The 27734-nt window shown below is 41.6% G+C and overlaps 2 protein-coding genes across 4 annotated transcripts in view; one reads left to right on the top strand and one right to left on the bottom strand.

Annotated features, from left to right (window-relative positions):
- FARS2 (phenylalanyl-tRNA synthetase 2, mitochondrial) overlaps positions 1-20672 on the bottom strand; it is a 511397-nt gene extending 490725 nt beyond the window's left edge. Inside the window, exon 1 of one of the 3 annotated variants that reach the window (XM_007973794.3) lies at positions 20314-20672. The gene's annotated coding sequence lies outside the window, so the exon portion shown is untranslated. Of the gene's footprint in view, positions 1-20010; positions 20249-20313 lie in introns of those variants that run through there. The other 2 variants (XM_007973796.3, XM_007973793.3) reach the window with 2 other exon arrangements.
- A 28-nt stretch (positions 20673-20700) lies between these two features.
- Positions 20701-27734, top strand: part of LYRM4 (LYR motif containing 4) — a 161214-nt gene continuing 154180 nt past the window's right edge. The window contains exon 1 of the mRNA XM_007973800.3: positions 20701-21029. Coding sequence (XP_007971991.1) covers positions 20944-21029 — 86 coding nt within the window. The 5' untranslated portion in view covers positions 20701-20943. The remainder of the gene's footprint in view (positions 21030-27734) is intronic.

Here is a 27734-nt window from a genome sequence, read left to right as displayed (position 1 = left end):
AATTCAGAGAGGAGGCTGGGCATGGTGGCTCATGCCTATAATCCCAGCACTTTGGGAGGCCAAGGCAAGTGGATCACGTGAGACCAGGAATTTGAGGCCAGCCTGGGCAACACAGTAAAACCCTATCTGTAAAAAATAAAATTAAATAAATAAATAAATAAATAATACAAAAATTAGTTGACTATGGTGGCTCACACCTATAGTCCCAACTACTCAGGAGACTGAGGTGGATGAATCCCTTGAGCCCAGAAGGCAAAGGTCTACAGTGAGTCAAGATCATGCCATTGAACTACAGCCTCAGCAACAGAGCAAGACCTTGTTTCAAAAAAGAAAAAAAACTCAGAGGGGTGATGATATGGTTTGGCTGTGTCCCCACCCAAATCTCATCTTGAATTGTAGTTCCCATAATCCCCAAGTGTCATGAGAGGGACCCGGTGGGAGGTAACTGAATCATGAGGACGGTTTCCCTCATGCTATTGTCGTAAGAGTAAGTTCTCACGAGAGCTGATGGTTTCAAAGAGGCTTCCCCCTTTGCTTGGCTCTCATTCTTCTCTATCCTGCTGCCTTGTGAAGAAGGATGTGTTTGCTTCCCTTCTGCCATGATTGTAAGTTTGCTGAAGCCTCCCCAGGAACTATGAGTCAACTGAATCTCTTTCCTTTATAAATTACTCAGTCTCAGGTATGTCCTTATAGCAGTGTGAGAACGAACTAACACAGGTGATTAGAATGATGTTTACCAAATATTAACCACCATTATTTCTACACTACAAGTCTTGGGGTGGCTTAATTGTCTCCCACTTCTTTTCCAACATGTTTGGATTTTTAAATAATGAGTGGGTATCATTTTTCACAAAACCTGTAAGTCAGGATGTTAAATGAAGTTTTCAATGAGGTAAAAATAAATAAATGTCACATAACAAAATGTTTAATTTACAAAAGGAATGGGTGAAAATTACTTCTGCTACTCTAGGACTACAGTCAGTCCAAAGAAGATACAAAAAGCAGTCAGAGTGTTGAAAGGAGATGGATTTTAATAGGATTCCTTCAGAGGAAGCTTGGTGGAGCCCCTGGCCTCAAGCCAAGGGAAGGAGAGAAAAGTGTTTGCCTCCTAAGCTCAGGAAGTTTCAACCAACCCCCTGGGGAAACAGGCTGATGTGTGCTCCATGCAATGCGGCAGACTATGAACATGCACCCAACGGGCACTAGAAACCTGAGGAAGGGCCAAGAGTGAGCACAGAGGACTGCACCGCTGAGGTCACTGCACCAGCCAGCAGTGAGTTGTCTCATGGGCCAGACAAGGCAGTAGAGGAAAGAGCCAGTGCTAAGCCACTGTAAGTCTTGCCCAAGAAAGCACCTGGGCAGGTTGGAGAACATCAACAATAACATTTCTTCTTGGAAGGAACCTCTGAAGAGCCAGGGGCAAAGGACAATATAGCAAGCCAAGGAAGAATTGCCTAATTCAAGGAAGATGGAGTTGGAAGGATCCAGTAGGGGTCTTCTGAAGAACCCAAGAAAAAGCCTTGAGTACCAAGTCACCCAGCTAACATGACTGTTGTGGTCCTTTACTCTCCTCTCCCAATTCTTCCACCCTGGCAGTGGCCTAAGTGGTAAACAGCCAGCTCAGGGGAAAGGGAGAAAGCAGAGAAAGAGAAAAAAAGCCAGACGTACACCCCAACCCTTTCCCATCACCAAATCCTTTGCAGGGGGAGTGGATAAGGAAAGACGTTTTCATCCAGAGGCAGGAGAAGAATACCCTGAATGACCACATTTCTTTTTTAGTTGAAAGATCTCAATGGGCTTTATTAGGATTCTAGAACCACACAACACTTCATTTCATAAAATAAAATAAAGTAAGTGTCCCTGAACACAGTTTTAAAGGCATGCTGGAGAAAAAAAAAAAAAAAATGTGTTCGATTTACATTTCATGGCTTGTGCCAGGTCCACATACTGGTTACATATGCAATATCACCAAATAATAAGCAGAAATGTAGATAGCTAGCAAGGTGCACATATACCTACAAGGTTTCTTCTTTACGCTATAAATTAGTCTATAAGTAAAAGCTCATCAACAAAGCAGAATAGGGAAATAATTAGAACTGGAAACTATATAGCAGACCAATTAGGATATTACAAAGCAGTGAACACAAAATCTCGGCTAAGTAAGGAGGGAAGTAAAGATATGAGAGGGATATGGCACAGTGAAAAGGTGGGAAGGCCAATGGATTGTAAATCCTAGCAGCTTCAAAGAACTGCACAGTAGTGGGAGCAAAAGGAGTCAAATGAAATCTAAGAATATCAGAGTAAGAGAAATGCTTAAAATTGAGGTTATGGAGGAAGTTCAGTCAATAAACCATGTTTGACTCCAAATCCCAGCCAAGCCACTCACTGTGCATGTTTCGTCCTTCTACAGGATTGCTATGAGTATTAAATAAGGTAACACCTGAAGCAGCTACCCAACACCCAACACATAATAAGCACTCAGAGTAGTCCCACTAATGCAGATGAGAGCTCAGGAGAGCATGAACCAAGAACATCAGAGGGACAAGGAACAAAGACAACTGAGCTACCAGAATAGAACCACGTACATTTTAAAATTCATATTACCTAGCTTCAAATACAAGAATCCTGCATCATGAAAGAAATCCAATTTTCAGGGCAAAGAAGTAAGAAAATCAAGAGACATTAGTAAACAATGAATCTACAGCAAGATAAGGGTATTCCAGTGAATAATTAATCATTCAATTAGCAAATACTTGTCGAATTCTATGCAAATAGTTATTGAATCCTACGCAAGGTGCAATCTCAGAATTTATCTCAGCATCTATCTGCTAATAATATATTGTTCAGCACATAAACAAAATCAGAGCTGGATTAGAAGCAAAATAGAGAGTTTTATTGATTGCTCAGTCAAAAAGGGGTGGGAGCCAAGAATGACATGACCCAGGAGCTGCCAACAGAATGACGAGAGGACATGCTTCTGCCACATGAGGGTAGATGAGAATATGCCATGTAGCCATGGAAGAGACAGAAGCCACATGGTCAAAATGGGAGAAACATCCCGACCTGATTATGACCACACCAGGGATTCTCAGGCTATTCTAGCCTGAGGGTAAGTTTTAACTTTGAAAAAGTATCTAACCCCCAACAAATCAGATACATACTTTCAACATCCATTGTGTAATTCAAAATTACTTGAAAGCATTAATGAATCACAGTAGTTTTTAATCACTGTATATTTTTACAATCACTACACTGCCTGCATATGTTTGAAAATGGGGAGGACATATATATGTTTAAAATTTTAAAACTCTTGTTAAATCAACAGATGATGTTGGGAACACTCAGGGATTCATAAGCCTTTGTTTCTGTGGCTCCTACAGTTGCCTAGCACACAGGTTAGAGACCAAGTTGTCATTAATTAAGCTGACAGAACCATAAGTCTTCTAAAATTCATATTCCCCAGCCTAGAATTGCAAAACCTGCAATATAGTAAGGAAAAAAAAAAAAAAACTGATATTGAAGTTGAAAAAATGTTTGCAAGGGATTCAACCTAAATACAAAATCAAAGCTCAAGTTTCCTCAAATGACCAAGTAGCAAATATTCATTGAATGTTTAGTGTATGCTTACTAATGATCACTTTCTATAATCATATTTAAAAATCTACACACCCATCGTACTTCTTCAAGCATAGAGCCAAAGAGAATAACCCAATTATTGGACAACTAGGGCTTGAAAACAAACATTTAGTGGCAAAAATGCTTACCCAGTGTAGACGGATGCTAATTACAGACAGTAAAGAATTAAACATAAATAATTTTTTAGTTGTTCAAGGCTGCTTTTAATTTGTACCACCAAGTCAAATATGGCATGCCATAGTCGGGCAAATGCACACATTTTGGAATCAAACAGTCCTCAGTTCAAGTATCAAATCTGTCACGTGAACTGGGGCCACTTATTTAAATTCTCTAAGCTTTGGTGGTGGTGGAAGAGGAAGAGGGGTGTTTCTGTTTTGTTATTGATAAAATATGAGTAACAATGTCTACTTTGTTAAATTAGTATGAGAATCAACCAAGTAAGAATGTATGTCAAATGTCTTTTGCAATGCTGGGCAATCAATCAAAAACTGTTTGAGAGGCTGGGCGCGGCGGCTCACGCCTGTAATCACAGCACTTTGGGAGGCTGAGACGGGCGGATCACGAGCTCAGGAGATCGAGACCATCCTGGCTAACACGGTGAAACCCCGTCTCTACTAAAAATACAAAAAATTAGCCTGTCGTGGTGGCAGCGCCTGTAGTCCCAGCTACTCGGGAGGCTGAGGCGGGAGAATGGCGTGAACCCAGGAGGCGGAGCTTGCAGTGAGCTCAGATCGTGCCACTGCACTCCAGCCTGGGCAACAGAGCAAGACTCCGTCTTGGGAAAAAAAAAAAAAAAAAAAAACTGTTTGAGAAAGAAGAGAATTCAATATTGTCTGTGACTCTCAGGAAAATCTCCTACATGAGGCTCAAGACCACCTCACACTGACATGTTATCATTTTTCTGTTTAATGGAAGACAGACTGAGTTAACAGACAATCACTATCTTAACCAAGGAAAGGCAGGGGTAGAGGCCCGTTCCAAAGCACAGATGGCAGAGATGCAGCATGGGGAAAAGACTGCAAATCTTTTGCTAAAAGTTCCTGTACTGAAATGCCCAACTACTTTTTTATGTTCCTGTTGATATTCAGAAGCTTTCTTTTAGAAGCCCAAATAATACAAAACAAGATCATGATTAAATAATCATGTACCCCCCAATTCTGTATTAAGCAAACATTTCCCTTCCTCCTGCACCTTAGTACAGCCAGCTAATCACGCACAAAGAGATTCATCCCTGAAGCAGAGAACACCCCACAGTCCCAATCTCCTACTGCCCAGGGAGTCACATCAGTTTGGGGACCCAGAGTGATCCCCACAATTGAAGAATCACACCTCTGGGCAGAAGGTATTGAGGATGCAGCCACTCTGTAAAGAATAAAGGGAAAGTAAAGCTCTTTGATGAGCCTCCAATTCTTAGTTCCTGCAATTCACAAGGGTATGCAGATTAACAGAGTCATCACAGATTATTATTATCAAATAGAGCGACCATATGTCCCAGTATCCCCAAGACAGTTCATGTTTATGCTTGTCATGCCAGCAGAATTAGTTAACAGCACCCACTTTCACTGATCGCAAGTGTCCTGATGTAGGAAACAAAGTATGTGATTGTCCAAATGCTAAGTAATTTACCTACAATGATGTGAAAAAACCTACGACACAGCTGCAAAATGAGACCAAATCGACAAAATCTTAGTCAAGTTTTCTCCCTTACTATCACATATATACAGCATTTACACTCATTTCAGAAATGCACAATAAATCTTCCTCAACACAGTAAAACTAATACCAACAATCTAGAATTACAGCATGCTGAAACTAAAAAATTTATTTTAAAGTATCTCCATTCTAAGTCAATAACTTGTATCAATAATTCATACAACCCCCCCATTAAGCCTTTTTTGGAAAGAAAATAGGGTTTCCAAACGCAATTTTAAATGATTGTGACTAGTAACAGAGCTAAAATGATAGTCATTTCTGTGCTTCTAGTGCTATCCAAAAGCATAAAATAAAAACATTCACTACTAGGGGCTCTTAACTTCAATTTATAGAAACAGTGCCAGCAAAGCTTAAGATAATGTAAAATTCTGGGAGAATAAATCGTAACGCAAGAGATAAAGTATGCAAAATATGAATCACTCTTCTGAAGGAACTGACGGGGTGTTTACTCAGTTACTATGCTAAGTGACTGTGCTACTCCCATTATATTTTCTATTGAGGTAAACAAAATTAAAGTCTAAATGCCTAAAATCTAAACCTAAATCCTGACCAGCAGGGAGCAATATGATCCAAACAAACGCAGCAGATTCTGTGCTGTGGCTGAAAACTCCAAGTTCCCTAATATTCCTGGTGGTGACTGGGCAGGAGGACGAAAGACGCAGAAATCTAAAAAAGTCAGGCTTATATTCCTTCATTTCCTCATTTAACAAACGTTTACTGAGCACTTAGCAGGCATTATGCCTCTAGTGATGAACAAAACAGACATGGTCCCTGCCCTCATGGAATTCACATTCTGGTGAGAGAACTCAACATTAAACCAAGAACCTTCTATTATGTAGATATACTTTGTACAATTTTAAATTATAAAAAGTTAAAGTAAAGAATAAGATGCCATAAGAAATAATAATAAAATCAGAAGGGTGTAATTTAAACTGAGGTTGGGAACATTCCCTGAAGAAGTAACATTTAAGCTGAGTAGTCATGACTGGAGTGAAGAGTATAAGAAAACATTGATTACTCAAGAGAAGGACCCTCATATACAAATGTCCTTCAGTGCAAAAAAGCTGGGCCTTATATACACATAACAAACACATTCTGTTTAAGAAAAAAAAAAAAAAGAAAATATCCCAGTGCTTCAAAAGTAGCAAAAACAAATAACCTTAAATTGACAAATATAATAAATTCCAAATAAAGACTTTTGGCAAAGCTGAAGCAGGGAAGCTCTATTTTATGTTTGGCACTATATTGAAATATATTGGGTCAGGCTCACACCTGTAATCCCAACACTTTGGGAGGCTGAGGCAGGAGGAATGCTTAAAGCCAGAAGTTCAAAACTAGCCTGGGCAACAGAGCAAAACCCCATTTCTACCAAAAACAAATTTATTTTAATTAGCTGGGTGAGGTGGCATGCACCTGTAGTCCCAGCTACTTGGGAGGCTGAGGCAGGAGGATTGCTTGAGCTCAGGACTTGGAGGCTGCAGTGAGCCATGATGGTGCCACTGCACTCCAGCTTGGGTGACAGAGCAAGACCTTGTCTCAAAAAAAAAAAAAAAAAAAAAAAAAAAGGACACGGTGAACTGCATAAAACAGAAAGACCAAATAACCGTGGCTGAAAACAGGAAAACAGAAAGACATTAGTTGTTAAAAAAAATATGAAGTCTAGAGACATCCAGTTCCAGGGTTCATTCCATGGCTCAGAAAAGCCAATGTTTAGGCTGGAATCTCATATTCTCTTGGTCTTTCCCTCACGCATATCTGCTGAGCTTCAAGCTTTAGTATTACTTGCATTCCAAGCAGGGGAGAAGATAACATAAGCAAGCCCCCTTGTGTGAATACTTATCTTTTAATAGAAAAAAATCTTTCCTAGAAACCTTCCAGACAACTTCCTGTTGTCTCGTTAACCAGATCTGTGTCTTGTGGCTATGCCTGGCTATGAAAAACAAGTATCTGGTAAAGAAGGAATGGAATCACCATGAAGCCTAAGACCACATTACAATTCATTTCCAGGAACTAGGCACGTGGCCACCCAAACAAAATCAGGGTTCTGATGGCCGGGAAGAAGTACAGTTGATATGGTTGATGGGCAGCCAAAAACTACTATCTGCCAAAGTCACTCAACAATTTTTACAGACAAGTTACAGTAGCTCCTCTTTGTCTGCGGAGGTTCCAAGACCTGCAGTTGATGCCTGAAACCATGGAGCATACGAAACCCTAAGTACTGTTTACTATGTTTTTTCCTGTATGTGAATATCTCTAATAAAGTTCAATTTATAAATTAGGTACAGTAAGAAATTTAACAACAATAACTAATAATAAAATAGAGAACCAGATATAAATCCACACATTTACAGTCAATTTATTTTCCACAAAGGTCTTAAGAACGTACAATGGGAAAAAAAAAAACACTCTTCAATAAATGATGCTAAGTTCCTATCTCTCACCATATACAAAAATCAAATAAAAGTAGATTAAAGATTTAAATCTAAGACCTGAAACTATGAAACCACTACAAGAATACATTGGGGAAACAACCCAGGATATTGGTCTGGGCAAAGATTTTTTGTGAAGACCTCAAAAGCACAGGCCATCAAAGCAAAACCAGAAAAATTAGATTACATAAAGCAAAAATGCTTCTGTAAGCAAAGGAAACAATCAACAAAGTGAAAACACAACTCAGAATCTCCCACAGTATAGGAGAAAGTATCTGCAAAGCATCCACCTGGCAAGCGATTAATAACCAAAATATATAATGAGCACAAACAACTCAATAAAAAAAAAACACAATCTGATTAAAAATTGGGCAAAAGATCTGAATAGACATTTCTCAAATGAAGACATACAAATGGCCAGTAGATATATGAAAAATGCTCAACATCACTAATTATCAGATAAATGCAAATCAAAACCACAATGAGATATCATCTAACCCCAGTTAAAGTGGCTTTTACAAAAAGGGAATAAAAGATGCTGGCATGGGTGTGGAGAAAGGGGAACCCTTGTAAACTGTTGGTGGAAATGTAAGTTAGTATAGCCAACATGGAAGACTGTGTGGAGGTTCCTCAAAAGACCAGAAATAGAACTACCATATGTCCAGCAATTCCACTGCTGGGAATAGATCCAAAAGAAAGGAAATCAGTATTATCAAAAAGATATGTGCATTATAAACAGCACACCCGTGTTTACTGCAGCACTATTCCCAAAGCCAAAATATGGAATCAACGTGAAGGGGACATCAACAGATGAAAGGACAAAGAAAATGTGGCATAAATACACAATAGAGTATTATCCAGCTGTAGAAAAGAATGAAATTCTGTCCTTTGCAGCAACATGGACGGAATTGGAGGTCATTAAGTTAAGTGAAACAAACCAAGCACAGAAAGACAAATATCATATGTTCTTTCTTACACGTTGGAGCTAAAAAAGCAAATCTCATGGAAATAGAGAAGAGACTGGGGGTTACCAGAGGCCAGGAAGGGTATAGGGCAGGAGGGATGCAGACAGGTTGGCTAATAGGTAAAAACATAGCTTCATAGAAGAGATAAGCCTTAGTGTCTGATAGATCACTGGGTGACTACAGTTTATGATAATCTATTGCATGTTTCAAAATAGCTACAAGAAAACAATTTGAATGTTTCTAGCATAAAGGCAAATACTAAAGGTGATAGATATCACAATTACACTCATTTGATCTTTACAAATCATATGAATGTATTAAATTATCACATGTATCCTAAAAACATGTACATCTATTATGTATCAATAAAAATAAATAAATAAAAGAATTTGAGACAAGAAAAATACAAACCATTAAAATCACAGTTTTTCTGCCTGTTCTATGATTGCATTTTCTCCTTGATTTGATAATGCAACTGTTCGTGATATCATTTCTGCATAAGATCATGGTTATTATTATTTTTTGGAAAGAAAAAATAAAAACCATCATTAATTCAACAAGAAAAACTAATAAGTGGAGCAATTATAATATACCTACTGTAATAAAAGTTATGAAAAAGAGAAAGAAGATGGTCTCTTTCTCTCTCTCAAAGTATCTCATCCCACTGCACTCACCCTGTTTCTTCTTGTGATCTGTCCATAACTAAAATAGTGATCTTGTGGTAACTGAGAAGGCAACAAAGTGACTAACGGGCAGGTAGCATGTATACAGCATGGAGACACTGGACAAAGGGAGGTTTCATGCCCTGTGCAGATTTCAACACAAAACTCAGAATGCACTCATTTAAAGCATGCACTGTTTATTTCTGGAATTCTCCATTATATATTTTCAGAAGATAGTTGACTCTGGGTAACTAAGAAAGCAAAACCATGGGTAAGGGTGGGGAGGGAGGCCTTACTGTATTTGGAGCTTATGTGATTGACTGAGTCATCACACTATTAATATTTATTGATCATTTACTATGTGCAAAGCTAGATGTAAAATGTTGAAGAAACAATAATAGTCAAAAACAGACTTGGGAGGCTGGGTGGATTATAAGGTCAGGAGTTCGAGACCAGTCTGGCCAATATAGTGAAACCCCATCTGTACTAAAACTACAAACATTAGCTGGGCGTGGTGGCAGGCGACTGTAGTCCTAGCTACTCAGGAGGTTGAGGCAGAAGAATCACTCGAACCCTGGAGGCGGAGGTTGCAGTGAGCTGAGATCGTGCCACTGCACTCCAGCCTGGGTGACAGAGTGAGACTCCTTCTCAAAAAAACAACAACAACAACAACAAAAAACAGACATAGTCTCTGTTCTTATACATGGCCTAGTATCACAAAAAAAAATAATTAATCAAATAAGGAAACATATAACTCTGGCAAGATTACTCTAGTGAACTTTGTTACCTTTTACAAAAATTAATTCCCCTTTCTCTCTAGGAGCTAGGCAAGTTGTTCAAGGCCAAAAGAATCCTATCTTCTCCCTGGCCACAGTTACTGGTTCAGAAATGGATGAGTACATGACACAAGGAGGGCCAGACACATGAACGGAGAGGACTGCTGGGCACTGTTGGTCCACAAGCTCTCACTCCTCTAAGATTCTAGAAACAAGTACCCTCAAACAGTTGATGGCTTCCCATAATCAAGCGAGGACTCTGGCCAGACGATAAAATTGACAGTAGAGAAGACAAAGTGGAGAAAAGCACAAAATTGAATCTTTGGCAACATCACTCAAACCAATCAACCCTACAGCCCATCTGGTTTCTGAACTCTCAGGACACAGGAGACAATAAAGTCACTATGCTTGTTTAAATCAATTTGACTTCAGTTTCCTGTTACTTGCAACAGCAGTCACTCTAAGCTGAAGAGCAATTCACAATACTAAGGGAGCTTAACAGACGAAGGTTTACTCAAGTTAGAGAAGGTAGCTCTTGAGTAAGCAACTCTTAAACTGAGATCAGAAGAATAATTAGGAAGGGAAGGAAGGGCACTCCAGGCAGCTGGACCAGCATCTGCAAAGTCCCCCAGGGTAGCGGGGAAAGAGGTGAGTACTGAAGAATGAAAAGCCGCGAGTGAAAAAGAAAACACAGCAAGTGACATGGGACTGGAGAAGTGGGTAAGCGCCATACTCATCAGGGTCTCACAGGCTGTGCTAAGGAATTAGACTTCATCCAAAAAGTGCTGCAGATTTTTGCAGAGAAAGTGGCATAAAAATTACTGTCTATAGTGTGGTGACATTAAATCACATATACCTAAGGAACATACCTGACTACCAGTACTATAATGAACATTTAATTTTCAAATAGCTTTCAAGACAACAGAAAAATGTCAGGAAACACTGTAACTTGATACACGTGGAATCTCTTCTACCAAGTTAACAGAAGGGCATCCAGACAGCTTGACAGTTCTAGTGAACCACACTTATGTCCTGACATGTGTTAATCCAGGATAGTTTACTTGGAAATTATTTGAAGACATGGGCTGTACAAATGACAGCTGACTGTAATTATCAACCAGTCCAGCTCTCACGATGCACTGAAGCCAAGGGTGTCAGTGGGATTCCTAAAGGGGCTCACTGTCAGGAATGCCCAGGCACATGTGCTTGTCTCAAAGTGCTCCAAGACTGGAAATAAATAACAATGTGCTTATCTCAAAACGTCAAGAAACAGCTGCCTGCTAAGCTTTTTTTATTTAATGACTGCTTCATTTTACTTTCCCCTGCACTGCAGAATTCCAGGAATTGCTAAAAATATATAATTCTCCCAAAAAACTCATCTTCATTAACTGAAGCTAACTGTTTTACTCTCTGCCAATATTACTGCAATCCATTTCACAGAAGACAGGCTTTTATTACTCTCAAATATTGTTAGTTAACTCAAACTCACAATTACACATACAGATGACAGGTCTGCCAGGCTGAAGTGTTTCAATTGTGCTCAGAAAATAAACATTTACATTGAAAAGTTACAAAATATTAAATCATGTAATTCACTGTAATAGCAAAGAAATCATGAATTCTCTGTATATCTTCTATTGTTTATAACAGTCTACAGTATACTATGGACGGTATGTATCACCCTCTGAGAGATCAGTTAACATCACAGATCACAGTACTGCATATCTTAAGACATTGACCTAGTATTTTTCCAGTGATTAGCAAAATGTTGGCTGTTTTTTGTAAACCGACTCAACACTGCAAATCCTAAATGCTTTCTGTAAACAACCTACTGACCTGAACAAACAAGAGACGGCAGCTAATACTCTCATTCAAAGAAGTCAATCAGAATTTGAAATATGTCACTAGAAAAATTACTAAAATAAGATATTGCTAAACAGCATGAAAAGGACTCTTCTTTCCTTTTTTCTTTTTGATTTTTTTTATTCTACTTTAAGTTCTAGGGTACATGTGCACAACGTGCAGGTTTTTACATTTGTACACATGTGCCATGTTGGTGTGCTGCACCCATTAACACGTCATTTACATTAGGTATATCTCCTAATGCTATTCCTCCCCCCTCCCCCCACCCAACAACAGGCCCTGGTGTGTGATGTTCCCCATCCTATGTCCAAGTGATCTCATTGTTCAATTCCTACCTTTGAGTGAGAACATGCGGTGTTTGGTTTTCTGTCCATGATAGTTTGCTCAGAATGATGGTTTGCAGCTTCACCCATGTCCCTACAAAGGACATGAACTCATCCCCTTTTCATGGCTGCATAGTATTCCATGGTGTATATATGCCACATTTTCTTAATCCAGTCTATCATTGATGGACATTTGGGCTGGTTCCAAGTCTTTGTTATTGTGAACAGTGCCGTAATAAACATACGTGCGCATCTGTCTTTATAGCAGCATGATTTATAATCCTTTGGGTATATACCTAGTAATAGGATGGCTGGGTCAAATGGTATTTCTAGTTCTAATACCTAGGAATCCAACTTACAAGGGATGTGAAGGACCTCTTCAAGGAGAACTACAAACCACCGCTCAACAAAATAAAACAGGACACAAACAAATGGAAGAACATTCCATGCTCATGGATAGGAAGAATCAATATCGTGAAAATAGCCATACTGCCCAAGGTAATTTATAGATTCAATGCCACCCCCATCAAGCTACCAACGACGTTCTTCACAGAATTGGAAAAAGTACTTTAAAGTTCATATGGAACCAAAAAAGAGCCCACATTGCCAAGACAATCCTAAGCCAAAAGAACAATGCTGGTGGCATCACACTACCTGACTTCAAACTATACTACAAGGCTACAGTAACCAAAACAGCGTAATACTGGTACCAAAACAGATACAGACCAATGGTACAGAACAGAGCCCTCAGAAATAATACCACACATCTACAACCATCTGATCTTTGACAAACCTGACAAAAACAAGAAATAGGGACAGGATTCCCTATTTAATAAATGGTGCAGGGAAAATTGGTTAGCCATAAGTAGAAAGCTGAAACTGGATCCTTTCCTTACACCTTATACAAAAATTAAATCACGATGGATTAAAGACTTTTAAATGTTAGACCTAAAACCATAAAAACCCTAGAAGAAAACCTAGGCAATCCATTCAGGACATAGGCATGGGCAAGGACTTCATGTCTAAAACACCAAAAGCAATGGCAACATAAGCCAAAATTTACAAATGAGATCTAACTAAACTAAAGAGCTTCTGCACAGCAAAAGAAACTACCATCAGAGTGAACAGGCAACCTACAGAATGGGAGAAAATTTTTGCAATCTACCCATCTGACAAAGGGCTAATAACCAAAATCTACAAAGAACTTAAACAAATTTACAAGAAAAAATCAAAAAGTGGGCAAAGGATACGAACAGATACTCTCAAAAGAAGACATTTATGCAGTCAATAGACACATGAAAAAATGCTCATCATCACTGGCCATCAGAGAAATGCAAATCAAAACCACAATGAGATACCATCTCACACCAGTTAGAATGGCAATCATTAAAAAGTAAAGAAACAACACGTGGTGGAGAGGACATGGAGAAACAGGAACACTTTTATACTGTTGGTGGGAGTGTAAACTAGTTCAACCATTGTGGAAGACAGTGTGGCGATTTTTTTTTTTGAGACGGAGTCTTGCTCTGTCTCCCAGGCTGGAGTGCGGTGGCGCTAACTGGGCTCACTGCAAGCTCCGCCTCCCAGGTTCACACCATTCTCTTGCCTCAGCCTCTGGAGTAGCTGGGACTACAGGCGCCCGCCACCACACCTGGCTAATTTTTTTTTTTATTTTTTTAGTAGAGACGGGGTTTCACCATGTTAGCCAGGATGGTCTTGATCTCCTGACCTCGTGATCCACCCGCCTCAGCCTCCCAAAGTGCTAGGATTACAGGCGTGAGCCACTGCGCCCGGCCTGGACTCTTCTTTTCATGGCAAAGCTCCTAGAAGACAGAAAACAAACTCTAAATAAATAATAGCTATCATTACAATAAGCTGTATCTAGTTTGATTAACGAATCATTCTAAAATATCCAGACAATATGAAAGCACTATTCCTAAAATACCGGTCTCTCATAAGCAGCAAGAAAGAAAGAATGAAAGTGATCTGTAACAGATTACAACAAATCACACTGTCAAAGAATTCTCATGTTGGTCGGGGTTTGTAGTATGAAAAGACGGTTTCTTTCCTTTACAATGAAAGGAAGTAATGTGTTTTTTAAAAAAAAAAAAAAAAAACCTCTAGAAATAACTGACATTTGATATATTTTACACAAAATAAATTGTCAATTTTATTGTTACTGCCCACAAATATGGGAACCCTTAGCCTCCAATCAATGAAGCTAGAGTGTCTAGTTGCAACATATCATAGCTTTCAAGATTTCTCAAAACAGAGAACAGATTTTCATAAGTATATCTGAAAAGAGCTTCTACAGAAATGCGAGTCTCAGAAAATCCCCCAAGAGGAAATGTCTCACACACACACATAAATAGACAACCTAAAAAAGCACTAAGTCTTTTCAAAGAAATGTTAATAGAATAAAATGTAAATTTATCTTAAATAACTAAAAAGCTGGTATAAAATCAACACTTGAGATTCCCAGAATATTTATAATATTTCCAATACAAACCGGTTAGCTTTACAAATAAGTGAGAATCCAACTAAATTAAAATTCAAATATGACTAAAATTTACCCATATTATCCAAGAAAAATCAAAAAACTTCAAATTCCTGAAGCCGGTGCTTTATCTGTGAAGCAGTGTTGCATCATAGCTAGACAGATCACATCTCAGGGCAAGGCCCACCCTAGCTACTTTCCAGTTGTCTGACCCTGGCTAAAGAAACTCTCAGCTTCAGCTTCATTTTTTTTTTCTTTATTTTATTTTATTTTATTTTATTGAGATGCGGTCTCGCTATGTTTCCCAGGCTGGCCTCAAACTCCCAAGCTCAGGTGATCCTCCTGCCTTGGCCTTCCACAGTGCTGGGATTCAGATGTGAGCCAACACACCTGGGCAGCTTCACTTATCTTAAATGGAGATCACAGCTCTTCCATCAGGTCATGGAAAGATGAACTCAAGTCCTATCAGGATTCAGCTCATCTCCTGCCTAAAACATATGAAAGTCGATGTATTAAACTTTCCACGGGATCTCCCTGTTCTCACCCTCATGCACTCTACAGCTCTGGCCAAAGCCTTCTGCAGGTTATGATTGTTTTTCTTAGATCTCAATCAGGGTTTCTCCTTCATCCTTTCAAGGTAAAGGGCTACAGTAGTCATCTTACAACAACAACACACATTTAAATCCTTCCATTCCTTTCAAGGCCCAGGAGAAACTTAAATCCTCTCAAACCCAACACAAACACTACCTCCTCCATGAAGCCCCCTAATTCCTTCAGGTCAATGTTTCTCAGCCCTGGCTACACCTAATCATGGAGGGAATTTTTTTAAAAATTAAACAAAATTCTCTGAACCCTGGGCCTTAGCCATGCTGTTGGTCTGAGGTGTGGCCCAAGCATCGGGGAAGGAAGTGACCTCTCGTTGCACTGAGACCCCACAACGCTTCACCAGCCCTTTCCTTGCAGCACTTTGTACAGGATGGTGGAAAAGTTATTGCAGTTTTTACCATTAAAAGTAACGGTCAAAACTGCAGCTACTTTTGCACCAACCTAATACCTCATTTTAATCATATACAAATGCATTTAAACTATAAAGTTCTGGAAAACAGGATCAGTGTTTGATTTATATATCGCCCTCAAGTTACCACAAGAACAGTAACTTGAATTGCTAGGCTGCCAGCTATCTCCTGAATGCACAGGTAAATAAATAACATTTCAGTGCCCCTGGAATATAGGATTCAAATTCATGATTTGAAACAAAAGGTTATCAGTACCCAAATAAATAAATAATCTCCATTTCAACATTTCAGCTGTTAAGTTCTAGTTATATGACTCAGCCAATGCATAAGGGAAAAAATAATTTATTCCACAAAGAGACACAACATCGCTAAAATAAAGCTAATACAGGGCTAAACACTGCAGTGCTCCCTCCCTTCCCACCTCCTACCATTCTAAAACACTTAGAGTTCTCTAAATAGATCAAGCACCTTTCTTCCTCCATGCTTGGAATATACACTGCAATCTTCAACCACATTCCTCAACTGGCTCTTACTTCTCATTCTGGAAACACCTTCTACTTCTCATTCTGATTCTGAAAATTCTACGTCTCATTCTGGAAAAGCCTTCCCTTAGGTGAAAGTCCTGGCTCAGTATTCCTCTTCTGTATTCCTTTAGTGTTTGCTAATATTACTCATATCACAGCAACTGTCAAAAATAAATTACTGGCCAAGTGCCATGACTCACAACTATAATCTGAGCTCTTTGGGAGGCCAAGACAGGAGAGGCACTGAGGAGTTTGAGACCACCCTGGACGTCATAGTGAAATCTCATCTCTACCAAAAAAAAAAAAAAAAAACTTAAAAATTCGTCAGGCATGGTGGCATGAGCCTGTAGGCCTAGCTACTCAGGAGGCTGAGACAGGAAAATCACTTCAGCACAGGAGTTTGAAGTTACAACGAGATACGATCGCACCACTGCACTCCAGCTTAGTAAACAGAGCGAGGCCCTGTCTCTATAAAATAAATTATTGTTTGGCTTATCTAGTCACGTACAAGTTTCTTAGGGGTGGGGAGGCTCTCATCACTGTAACTATATCGTCTTATATAACATATGGTACTCATGGGCTGGGTGCGATGGCTTGCGCCTGTAATTCCCACACTTTGGGAGGCCCAGGCAGGTGGATCACCTGAGGTCAGGGGTTCAAGACAAGCTTGGACAACATGGTGAAACTCCATCTCTACTGAAAATACAAAAAATTAGCCGGGCAAGATCGCACTATTGCACTCTAGCCTGAGCAACAAGAGTGACACTCTGTCTCAAAAAAAAAAAAAGAAAAACCATAACCTATAGTACTCAGGAAGTGTTCAATAAATGCTGAAGGAATGAATGAACGAGGAAAAAGACTTCAGTTTATTCATCTGTACAAACGAATGAGTTGATATCTAAGGTCTTTCCCCTTCATGTTCTATTAAAATGAAGGACCAATGTATCATACTTGGATTCATGTGTGGTGTAGAATAGAATAATTTCTTTTTTCTTTTTTTTTTTTTTTTTTTTGGTAGACAGGGTCTCACTCTATTGCCCAGGCTACAGTGCAGTAGTGTGATCATGGCACAATGCAGCCTCAAGCTCCAGGGCTCAAGCAATCCTCCCACCTCAGCCTCCCAAGTAGCTGGGACTACAGGCACATGCCACCACACCCAGCTAATTTTTGTATTTTTTGTGTAGAGATGAGGTTTCGCTATGATGTATTTTTTGTATAGATGGGGTTTTGCCATGTTGCCCAGGCTGGTCTCAAACTCCTGGGCTCAAGCAATCCATTTACCTCAGCCTCCCAAAGTGCTGAGATTACAGGTGTAAGCCACCATGCCCAGCTGAATAATTTCAAAATAATATCATAAATTACTACTACTATATAAATTTTACTTTATACATCATTTTGATATTTAAGCTTAAGGACAGCAAATTGTTGTTACACTGTTTATTATGATTAGAGAAATTTCTCTTCACGAAGCATTAAGTGGTCATTGACAACCCTAATTTTAATAGAAGGTAATAAATGATCTTACATAAAGAACTACAGGTAGTTGGTAACTTTCGATAAACGAATACTAAAGAAATTTTTATGTTTTGATGCCTAAATGGTACCTCCTACTTTACAGATATTCGCTAAGAAAAATTTCAACCCAGAATGAATGCATATTAAAGGACATATGTGTAAGGTCCATTCTTCAGTTTCTGGCCCAATTCTACTTACAATCTCAAATAGAGTTTTTTTTTGTTTCTTTTTTTTTACATAATCTCCGCAGTGAAGATGTGCAAAAGTGAGACGTAGCTTCGGAATGATTATTTTCTTTTAGTTTCTCCAGGTAATGATGTCCAACACATTGGTAAACCATTTTAAATAAAATAATTTGTGTGAAGACTTGGCTAAGAATTAACTGGGAAGCTATCACTTTCCTAACTGCAACCATTGCTCGTACTAACGGAGGATTAAGCTACCCAAACTATTTAAACTATACATATTTATTTGGAAAAGTTTTATTTGATTACAACAAAGTAGATTCATTTAGATATACCACATACATTAGTGATTAAATTCCTTGATAATTAGGTAGAAACAATTGTATATAGTAATTATTCCAACTTTACTCTCAAAAGCAAAATATAAATAATGTAATCCTTGCTATTTTTAAACATGCCAAAATAATCTTCAAGTTTTTCTTTTTCACTCTGATAGCATTCCCTATCAGCAACTTGCATTAATGTTGCAGCTTTGAGGTGCCGCATATCATTTCATATCACCAGCACACAACAGTGTATCAAGAGAAATCAGCTCTGAATCTTACTCTGTAACAATGTGCAATTGCCTTGGTCTTGGATCCTTTAAGAAATACTAAAGGGAAAACTCAAAAAAGTCTTTTCAATAAACCCGAGACTAGATTTGCTCAACGACCTGACCAACCAGGAAGTAATAGAAGTTTTGCTATCCTGTTTTAAAAAAAAAAACAAAAAAACAAAAACAAAATCACAGACATGAGATTGTCAAGAAGTCAGGGAGGAGACTTAAAGGTATCTTAATGAAAGTATTTTCTCTTCAGTGCCTTTTAAAAAATGTCACTGCATCAGGATCAATAAGAATATCTGGATGCAAGGACACCAGGTTGCAAGTACACTAAAGAATGGTAAGGTCAGAGAAGTGTTTCCTGCCTTTAAAGTTCCTGAAAATAGAGGCTAGGCGTGGTGGCTCAGGCCTGTAATCCCAGCACTTTGGGAGGTTGAGGCGGGCGAATCACAAGGTCAGGAGTTCGAGACCAGCCTGACCAACATGGTGAAACCCCGTATCTACTAAAAATACAAAATCTAGCTCCGCAAGGTAGCGCGCGCCTGTAATCCCAGCTATTCGGGAGCCTGAGGCAGGAGAATACCTTGAACCCGGGACGCGGAGGTTGCAGTGAGTCCGAGATCCTGCCACTGCACTCCAGCCTGGGCGACGGAGAGTGACTCCATCTCAAAAAATATAAAAGAAAGGAAAAAAAAGTTCCTGAAAATATAAAGTTGCTTAGATATACAGCAGGTTTATCGTTTTAAAACCAAATACACTAAAGCAGATGAGAACACAACCGTGACCAAGTGGTTGGGAGAAAGATGGATTTTAATGCAAAGTTGTTTTGTTTTTACGCATAAGGTACTCCCCTCTGTGCTCGAGTGCAGAAAGGTGTGGTTCTTCCTAAGGTTGATTACATAAAGCAAGATTCCAAAAACAAGAAAAGTGCTTTGCAAACACAGTAACTAGAACTGGCTGAAGCTTCCAGCGTCCAGTCCCATGCTCAAAGATCAGAACAAGCAAGTTTATCCACCACTTTAATAAAATGATTCAAAAAAGTTGAAGTCTTCTGAAGAAAGCCATGGTTGAAAACTTGCTCCGCTTCTTGGAGAACGCCTAAAGCCCTAACGGGCTCTAATTACTCTCCAAAGTCTACAGCCCAAGCTGCATTTTACGCATTTATTAGATTACAAAACCACGGGGACTCTTCACTCAAAAGCAAAAACACATCCGGAAAGAGGAAAAAATCCATGGCCAATGTAACCCCCTAACCACACGAACCGCCCACGTCCTACCCCAGGCTGCAACGAGGTCGGCACTCACCCACCGCTCGCCCAGGAAACCCAGACCCAGGTGTTTCAAAACCAGAAGCACTGCAGGCTCGTTGGCTCTCACGGGCAAGAATCTTAAACCCCAACTTCAGAGATACCCGTGCACGCTGGGCGCTGCCATTTTGACAGAAAGCGGGCCTTGCCCCGGAGGCCCCTACGCAGGTCGCCCTGAGCAGAGCCGGAGTGCCACGGAACCCCTGTCTCATCACCTCCACACCCAGACGTCGCATCCCCCGGCCCAAGGAATGCCAATAAACCCCACCCTGCCGACCATGATCGGGCGAAGTTAAGTCACCCTTGAAATCCCGCAAGGTCTCTCAGGCAGCGCCGAGGGCGGCCGCAGCCAGCGTGGGCGGGGCATCGGCTGTCAGGGGCGGGGCGTCGACGCGGCGGCCTTCGGTAACCCGGGCAACGCGGCCTTCTAAAGGTACAAAGGGGCGCTGCGCCCCGAAACACAAATGTCTCCGCCAAAACCCCAGACGGTTCGCAAAGGCTCTCCGTGATGCAACTGCACGTCCCTCGAATGCCCGGACCTCCAATATCCGTCCCCCAGGAGCTTGGCTGGATGCACAGGCGGCCGGGCCTCTTATTTCCTCGCCCGCCGGCCGCGTGGAGCGGCTGCTGGATCCCGAGCCTCCCGGCGGGGGCGGAGGCGGGAGCGGGGCGGGGCGGAGGCATCTCCCTCCCTGCACCGCCCCCTTAGCTGCCCCGAGCCCTGCCTTCGCCCGCCCCCGAAGCGGCGCGGGACGCCCGGTGCGGTCTGCGGTCCGCAGGGCTGCCGGCTTAGGCTTAGGACCGGCCCGCTGGCAAGGTCGAGCCGCTGCATTTTATTTCGTGCGTGGTTTCTGCACAGGCTGGAGTTCCGAGGTTGGGTCGTACTTGGGACCTCGGCGAAGAGGACCCGTTAATTTTTTTTCTTTCCAAAATGGCAGCCTCCAGTCGCGCACAAGTGTTAGATCTGTACCGGGCGATGCTGAGAGAGAGCAAGCGTTTCAGCTCCTACAATTACAGGTGACCCAGCGGGCACCGGGGACCGGGGGCCAGGGGCCGGGGACCGGGGATGCGGGTTGCCGCGGGAGCTCCTGCGCCGGCGTCCGCGAGGCAAGGACCGGGCTCCGCCATCGAAAAGCGTGCTCTTACCTACAGGTGTGGCCTCTGTGACCTCGGGGAGGAGCCATTGTTTCTATCAGGGAAGACGTTCATGACCTGTGACGTTTTCCCCCTAAAGACTATCTTGGTAGTTGTTCTACGAGCATGATTAGTGTTATGTTTCTGCAGAAGAGAAAAAAAGGATGGAAATCAGCCATTGGTGAAGTTAAGGCCAATGTGTTGCATATGTAAAACTTCCCTTGAGCTGGAAGAGTTGAGAGTGGAAGTGGCCAGTGAGTTGCACACAGCGGCAAAGCTGAAGGCACACTCTAGCACCTCCCTAAAATTTCCTGGGTGTCGTAATGAGTTCTTTTGGTTGCAAGAATCAAATCCATTCTGTTTAGGGTACGGTGGAAACGCGTAGCGGTAAAGGAAAAGGCGTCTCAAGCTTTAGAGCTGAAACCTCAGTTTATCCTGGCTCACCAGACAGAGATCCGGCTTACTGGACCTTGACAGCAGAATACTGAGGGCCTAAACTCTTACATCTTTAATATAACACATTCACTTTTTCCCACGCCTCCCCACTTCCCTGTTTGCCTCTGAGTCTTTTATTGTTACTCTTTGTATGTTTTTTGTAATTCAGAGCCTCTGCTTTCACAGTGTTGCTGGTTGTGACCCATCATTTTCTTATGGATTCTCTCTCTGCATTTTTTTTAGGTTTGTTTTTTGTTTTGTTTCGTTTTTACTAACTACCTGCTCCTCTCTGAGTTTGAGCCATATTCCTATGAGAAAGAATCTGATTGGATCAACTCATCTCTTTCCCCCAAGGCCCCCTTAGGTGACTGGCCAGACTGTGGATTGGATGTCATAAGAGCAGAGCCTACCCTTGGAACACACCTGGTTAGGTCGGCCGCCCTCCACCAGGTGTGTGAGCTGGCAGGCCCTGAGATGGGTCTGCCCAGTACAACCTCTGTCAGAGGACAGGAACACTAAGCCTCTTAAGCAACGATTCTCAAATTTTTAGAAACCCACCTAGAAAATATACTCACCCTGCAGATTTGAAAACAGCATCTGGGTCATGCCCCTGAGGTTGTATCCACCCAGTTAAGTGGTTAAATTTCATGGGAGAGAATGATTTTACTTAATGACTTTGACTCTGGAGAATAAAGAGTGTAATAATAGGCATACTGGTGGAACTTTAGCAAGAATTAACCAAACATCTAGCATCAAGTACTTAACCAAGTCTGTTGAGGAAACACATGAAATATGCAAGTTAAATACATGGAAACCATTTGATTTCACCGTAGTCTGGAGTGAGAGAGTTTGTCATAAAGCTTACTCGGGGTACACAAGGACTTGGAATCAGCAGGCAGTTCACCCTGGCGGGAAGAGTCTTATGTGAGAGCACGTAGGAAAGTCAAGGTGGAGCCCTCGAAGACTATAACTTGGACAAGTTACTTAATCTCCGTATTTCAGTTTTCTTGTTTATGAAATAGACTGTTGGACTAGACAATCTCTAAGGACCCTTCTGTTTCTGAAATTCTGTTTGGAAATGATTTATGAGCAAATGAGGCCCAGGTGTTTTCAAATGAGTAATTGCCAACTGAAGAGGAAAATCATTCACGAAACTCAACAGGAAAATCATTCAAACTTTAGGAAAACCATTCAAGGCTGTACCTGAAAGGCAGAAAATTGAAAATGGGCTTCAGTATGGGCAACTGTAAGATCATATGCGTTCAGAAAATAATTGGTCAAATTATACTTTATAAGCATATACTTTTAAGCTAAATTTATTATCCAACTATGAATATATTATCCAAAGGAGTCTGGTAATCGTTTTATACTGTGGCCTGAGATCATGGACCTAAAAACCTAGATTCCTGCTACTATTACCTCCCTAGATAAACTTACTTGTTATAAAATATGTCTTTCTTTTACATTAAGGCTCTGTCTTGTGAATTTCAAGAACAACCCCTTCCTCCTTTCTAATCCCAGCAGCTGTTTGTCACTAATGGCAAATCAATGGCAACACAACATCCACTATCAATTCTGTGTACCACTGCTATCTTATGTTCTTCACGTCTGTTAACACCTTTGTTTTGACAATAATCTTGTGAGGTAGGTACTATTTTTATTACCCTGTAAGGCAGCTGAGGCACAGAGAGGTTAAGTTACCTATCAAAACTAACACAGGTAGTGCTGAATAAGTAATCCAAAGTAGACTAGTACACATTTTTTAATGACCTGCGAATTGTGGTGCCTAAAGTAATTGGAGTAGTGAAATAAATAATTTGGAACCCTCTTGCAAGACCTATAATATAGGCCACTTTTTGATAGCAGGAGCCCTGTCTGCTCCTCCAGTCTCAGCCCAAGTCCCCCATGTGCATCCTGTCCTCTGTCATCATCTGTTGCAGTTTCCTAAATGTGCCACGTCCTCTTGTGCCTCCAGGCCTTTGCAAGTACTGTTCTATCCAGCGGGACCTTTATCCTGTCTAGAGTGCCTCGTCTTCCTTCAAGATTCAGCTCAATTGTGACCTTCTCTGAACAAAAGTTTTCCCAACTCTCTTCATCCCACAGCCTCCACTCCCATCCCTCCCGCCACCCAAACAGGTCTCATTGCTGTGTGTCATTCTTTTACCTCAGTGCTTCTACGAAACTTCTCTGAAGCGTACTTTGCCTAGTGCTATACCATAGCAGTCCCCAACCTTCTTGGCACCAGGAACCAATTTCATGGAAGATGACTTTTCCATGGACCGGGTCAAGGGAGGGTTTCAGGATGAAACTGTTCCACCTCATATTCTCATAAGGAGCATGCAACCTGCGTCACTCGCATGCGCAGTACAGTAGGTGCACCTACGAGAATCTGATGCCGCAGCTGATCTGACAGGAGATGGAGCTCAGGCCATGGTGCACACTTACCTACCTACCACTCAGTTGCTGTGTGGCCTGGTTCCTAACAGGCCACAGACCAGTACTGACAGGCCTATGGCCCCGGGGTTGGGGACCCCTGCTATACCAGGCCCTGGAGAGACAAAGTTGAGATTTTTGAGCTAAGCTAGGCACCTGTTATCAATGGCGTTACAGGCCTATGTGGGACACAGGTACAGAGATAGTTATCACAGACTATCTCTGTGATAGGTTAAGTGTTGTGACAGAAGGATGCACAGGGTGTAGAATCTAGAAGGCCTCCCAAGGGGTGACGTTGAATCAAAGGCATGAAGCAGCGTGGTGTGCTCAGGCAGGCAAACAGCACAGCACTGCCAGAGAGAGAAGTATGATACAGGGGGTGACAGGAAGGCACTGAGGTTGGAGAGGGCCATTGATTTGAGGGTCTGGGGGCTGTGCTGAGGACCCTGGATTTTACCCTTAGCTCACAGGCAGCCACTAACATGACGTGACCAGGTTTGCATTTTTTGATAGATCACTCTGTCAGCATTGTAGAAGATGATTTTGAGGGGCCAAGGACATCAAATGGGAGTTGATTACAGCAGTGCAGAGTAGAGGTTAGGACGCTAGTAAGGACCGGAATAGGGGAAGATAGAGAAAAATGTTGTATTTGAGAAATCATTACAAGGGAAAATTGTTAGAACTAGAATGATTGGATTGAGGACTAAGGAAAAGAGAATCCAAGCAGAGTTTAGAATGGCATCCAGGTTTCTGGTGAAGCTAAAGCACAGAGAGGGTGAATTTAAACTTGCACATTTAACTGACTTAGGTAATGCAGAACTAGGTCTTGTGGAGAAAGGGTTTTTTAGTTCATTTTTAGGGTATCCTGGGTGTAAATTTCCCCTGGGATGCCCAGCAGAGGTGGTTAATCACAGGGCTCTGAGGCTCAGAGGAGTGGTCAGCACCGCAATAGTCAGCAACAGCAGCTCTGTGTGACCCCGAGCCAGTCACATCACTCTCTGTTCTGTAGTTTCTTCATAAAATGAGAGTCATAATTGATCCATCTCACACAGTGTAAAAAGGTCCTGAGACCAGTAAGTTTAAGAACCACATTTTTTTTTTCCAGTTGAAATCTTGCCCTTATTGCCCAGGCTGGAGTGCAATGGCGCGATCTTGGCTCACTGCAACCTCCACTTCCCGGGTTCAAGTGATTCTCCTGCCTCAGCCTCCCAAGTAGCTGGGATTACAGGCACCTGCCACTGTGCCTAGCTAATTTTTGTATTTTTAGTAGAGACGGGGTTTCAACATGTTGGCCAAGTTGGTCTTCAACTCCTGACCTCAGGTGATCTGCCCACGTCAGCCTCTCAAAGTGCTAGGATTACAGATGTGAGCCACCGTGCCTGGCCAAGAACCACATTCTTAAACTTTGTCTTCTTGGCTCTTCTTCAGCCAACTCCTTCAATTTTGATGTTCCCTAGAATAGCATCAGTAGCCACTAATTTTCTCACCTTAAACTAGGATTTCTCAATCTTGGCACGACCAACCTTTTGGGCCAGCTAATTCTTTGTTAATGGGGGCTGTAGTCAGCACCACTGTTGTGAGTTAATGCACATCAAGTACTTAGGATAGTCCCTGGTGCAGAATAGGTACTTGATAAGTGGAATTATCATCGTAAGTCAAATTAAAACCTAGATATTAGATGAATTATCTAGGAATACTATTTAGGTTAGTAGTTCTCATCCTGGGGTGATTTTATTTGACAGTATCTGAAGACATTTTTGGTTGCCACAACTTGGAAAGTGGGTGCTAGGTGTCTGAGGCCAGGGATGCACGGGGGATGGTGTCTGAGGCCAGGGATGCACGGGGGACAGCCCCCACTGACAAAGAATTAGCTGGCCCAAAGGGTTGGTCGTGCCAAGATTGAGAAATCCTAGTTTAAGGTGAGAAAATTAGTGAGCTACAGATGCTGTTCTAGGGAACATCAAAATTGAAGGAGCTGGCTGAAGAAGAGCCAAGATAGTTTGACACTTGTGCATGTCTCTTTCATGTTTGGCTTAATAGAAGACAACTGGGTGCTTATATTTGTTGCTAACTACAATTTGTTGCTATATCACGTGTCACTTAGTATCTAGTAACTTCACCTGTATGCTCATAAGAGAATGCAATGTCTTCCTGATAACTATGAAAATAGTTTTCCTGGCCGGGCGCGGTGGCTCAAGCCTGTAATCCCAGCACTTTGGGAGGCCGAGACGGGCGGATCACGAGGTCAGGAGATCGAGACCATCCTGGCTAACACGGTGAAACCCCGTCTCTACTAAAAATACAAAAAAAACTAGCCGGGCGAGGTGGCGGGCGCCTGTAGTCCCAGCTACTCGGGAGGCTGAGGCAGGAGAATGGCGTGAACCCGGGAGGCGGAGCTTGCAGTGAGCTGAGATCCGGCCACTGCACTCCAGCCCGGGCGACGGAGCAAGACTCCGTCTCAAAAAAAAAAAAAAAAAGAAAATAGTTTTCCTGGTGGATCCGTGAAAGGTCTCAGAGACCCCCGCCTGGTCTCTTGGCTACCTACTGTAGGGTTTAAGAAATGGGAGGAGCCCAAGTAAAGAGTAGTGGTGCAGAAGTCAAGATAGTCATATGTTTGGGGAAGGTAGCTGTGGCCAGCAGGGTGGCTTGTCTAAGCAATATCCAGTTCATGAAGAGGGCAGTGTAGAGACCTCTGGTGCCGTTACCAGAGCAGCATTGTTAGTCAAGTGGTTACGGCAGAACCCAGATTGTGGGGGTTGAGACATGAATCAGAAGTGAGTAAATTGCTCCCACGAGTATAGATACCCCCTCCACCTCCCACCGGAAATTTGGTTATTAAAACATGAAAGTAGATAACTGCTAGAGCAGGACCCCATGAGAGGTGAAAAGTGGTACCTGAGAGCACAGCTGGAATGGTGTTTCGTTTTACAGGAGTGGAATGAAGGAGAAGAGGGTAAGGTGGAGTATGAGAAGGTGGAAAGTTGAGTTTATGTGCCAAGCCTGCCAGCCAGTTTCTGGGTAAAGCAGGAGATAAGCAGATGTTGAGGAAGCACCTGTTCTTACCTTTATTAGGGCACATATCACACATACACAGTTAGCAGAAATTCTGTCTTATCTCTATTCCTACTACTTAGCGCAGTACCTATGTAGCAAGTTGGTGCAAAAGTAATTCCGGTTTTTGACCATAAATTTTAAATTATTATAACTAGGCTCAACTGTATATTAATCAAAATAGGAACTATTACAATCAACACGTTTTTGCCAAAAAGAAATAATTTATTGCTGTGGTGTAAAAATCCATGGTTCGGGATTCTACAAACCCTTGGAAAGCATTTTCTTCATCCTGCTAGTCAAGGAAGCATTTTCCCCGCAAAAAGTTGTCGAGATGCTTGAAGAAGTGGAAGTCGGTTAGCGAGAAGTCAGACTAATGGTGGATGAGGCCAGTTTGTTCAACTTGTGAAGTGTTGGTTTTGCGACCAGCAGTCGAGGGTCATTATGGAGACATTGGGCCATTTCTGTTGACCAGTGCCGGCTGCAGGCATTGCCGTTCTCAGTGCGTCTCCTGGATTTACTGAGCATATTTCTCAGATGAAACGGTTTTGCCGGGATTCAGAAAGCTGTAGTGGAGCAGACCACCAGACAGTGAGCATGATCTTTCTTTGGTGCAAGTTTGGCTTTGGGAAGTGCTTTGGAGCTTCTCAGTCCAGCCACTAAGCTGGT

The sequence above is a fragment of the Chlorocebus sabaeus genome, chromosome 17, assembly GCF_047675955.1.
Source record: "Chlorocebus sabaeus isolate Y175 chromosome 17, mChlSab1.0.hap1, whole genome shotgun sequence".
Lineage (NCBI taxonomy): Eukaryota > Metazoa > Chordata > Mammalia > Primates > Cercopithecidae > Chlorocebus > Chlorocebus sabaeus.
Note: the sequence above shows the minus strand (reverse complement) of the source record. Positions and strands in the feature narration are given on the sequence as shown.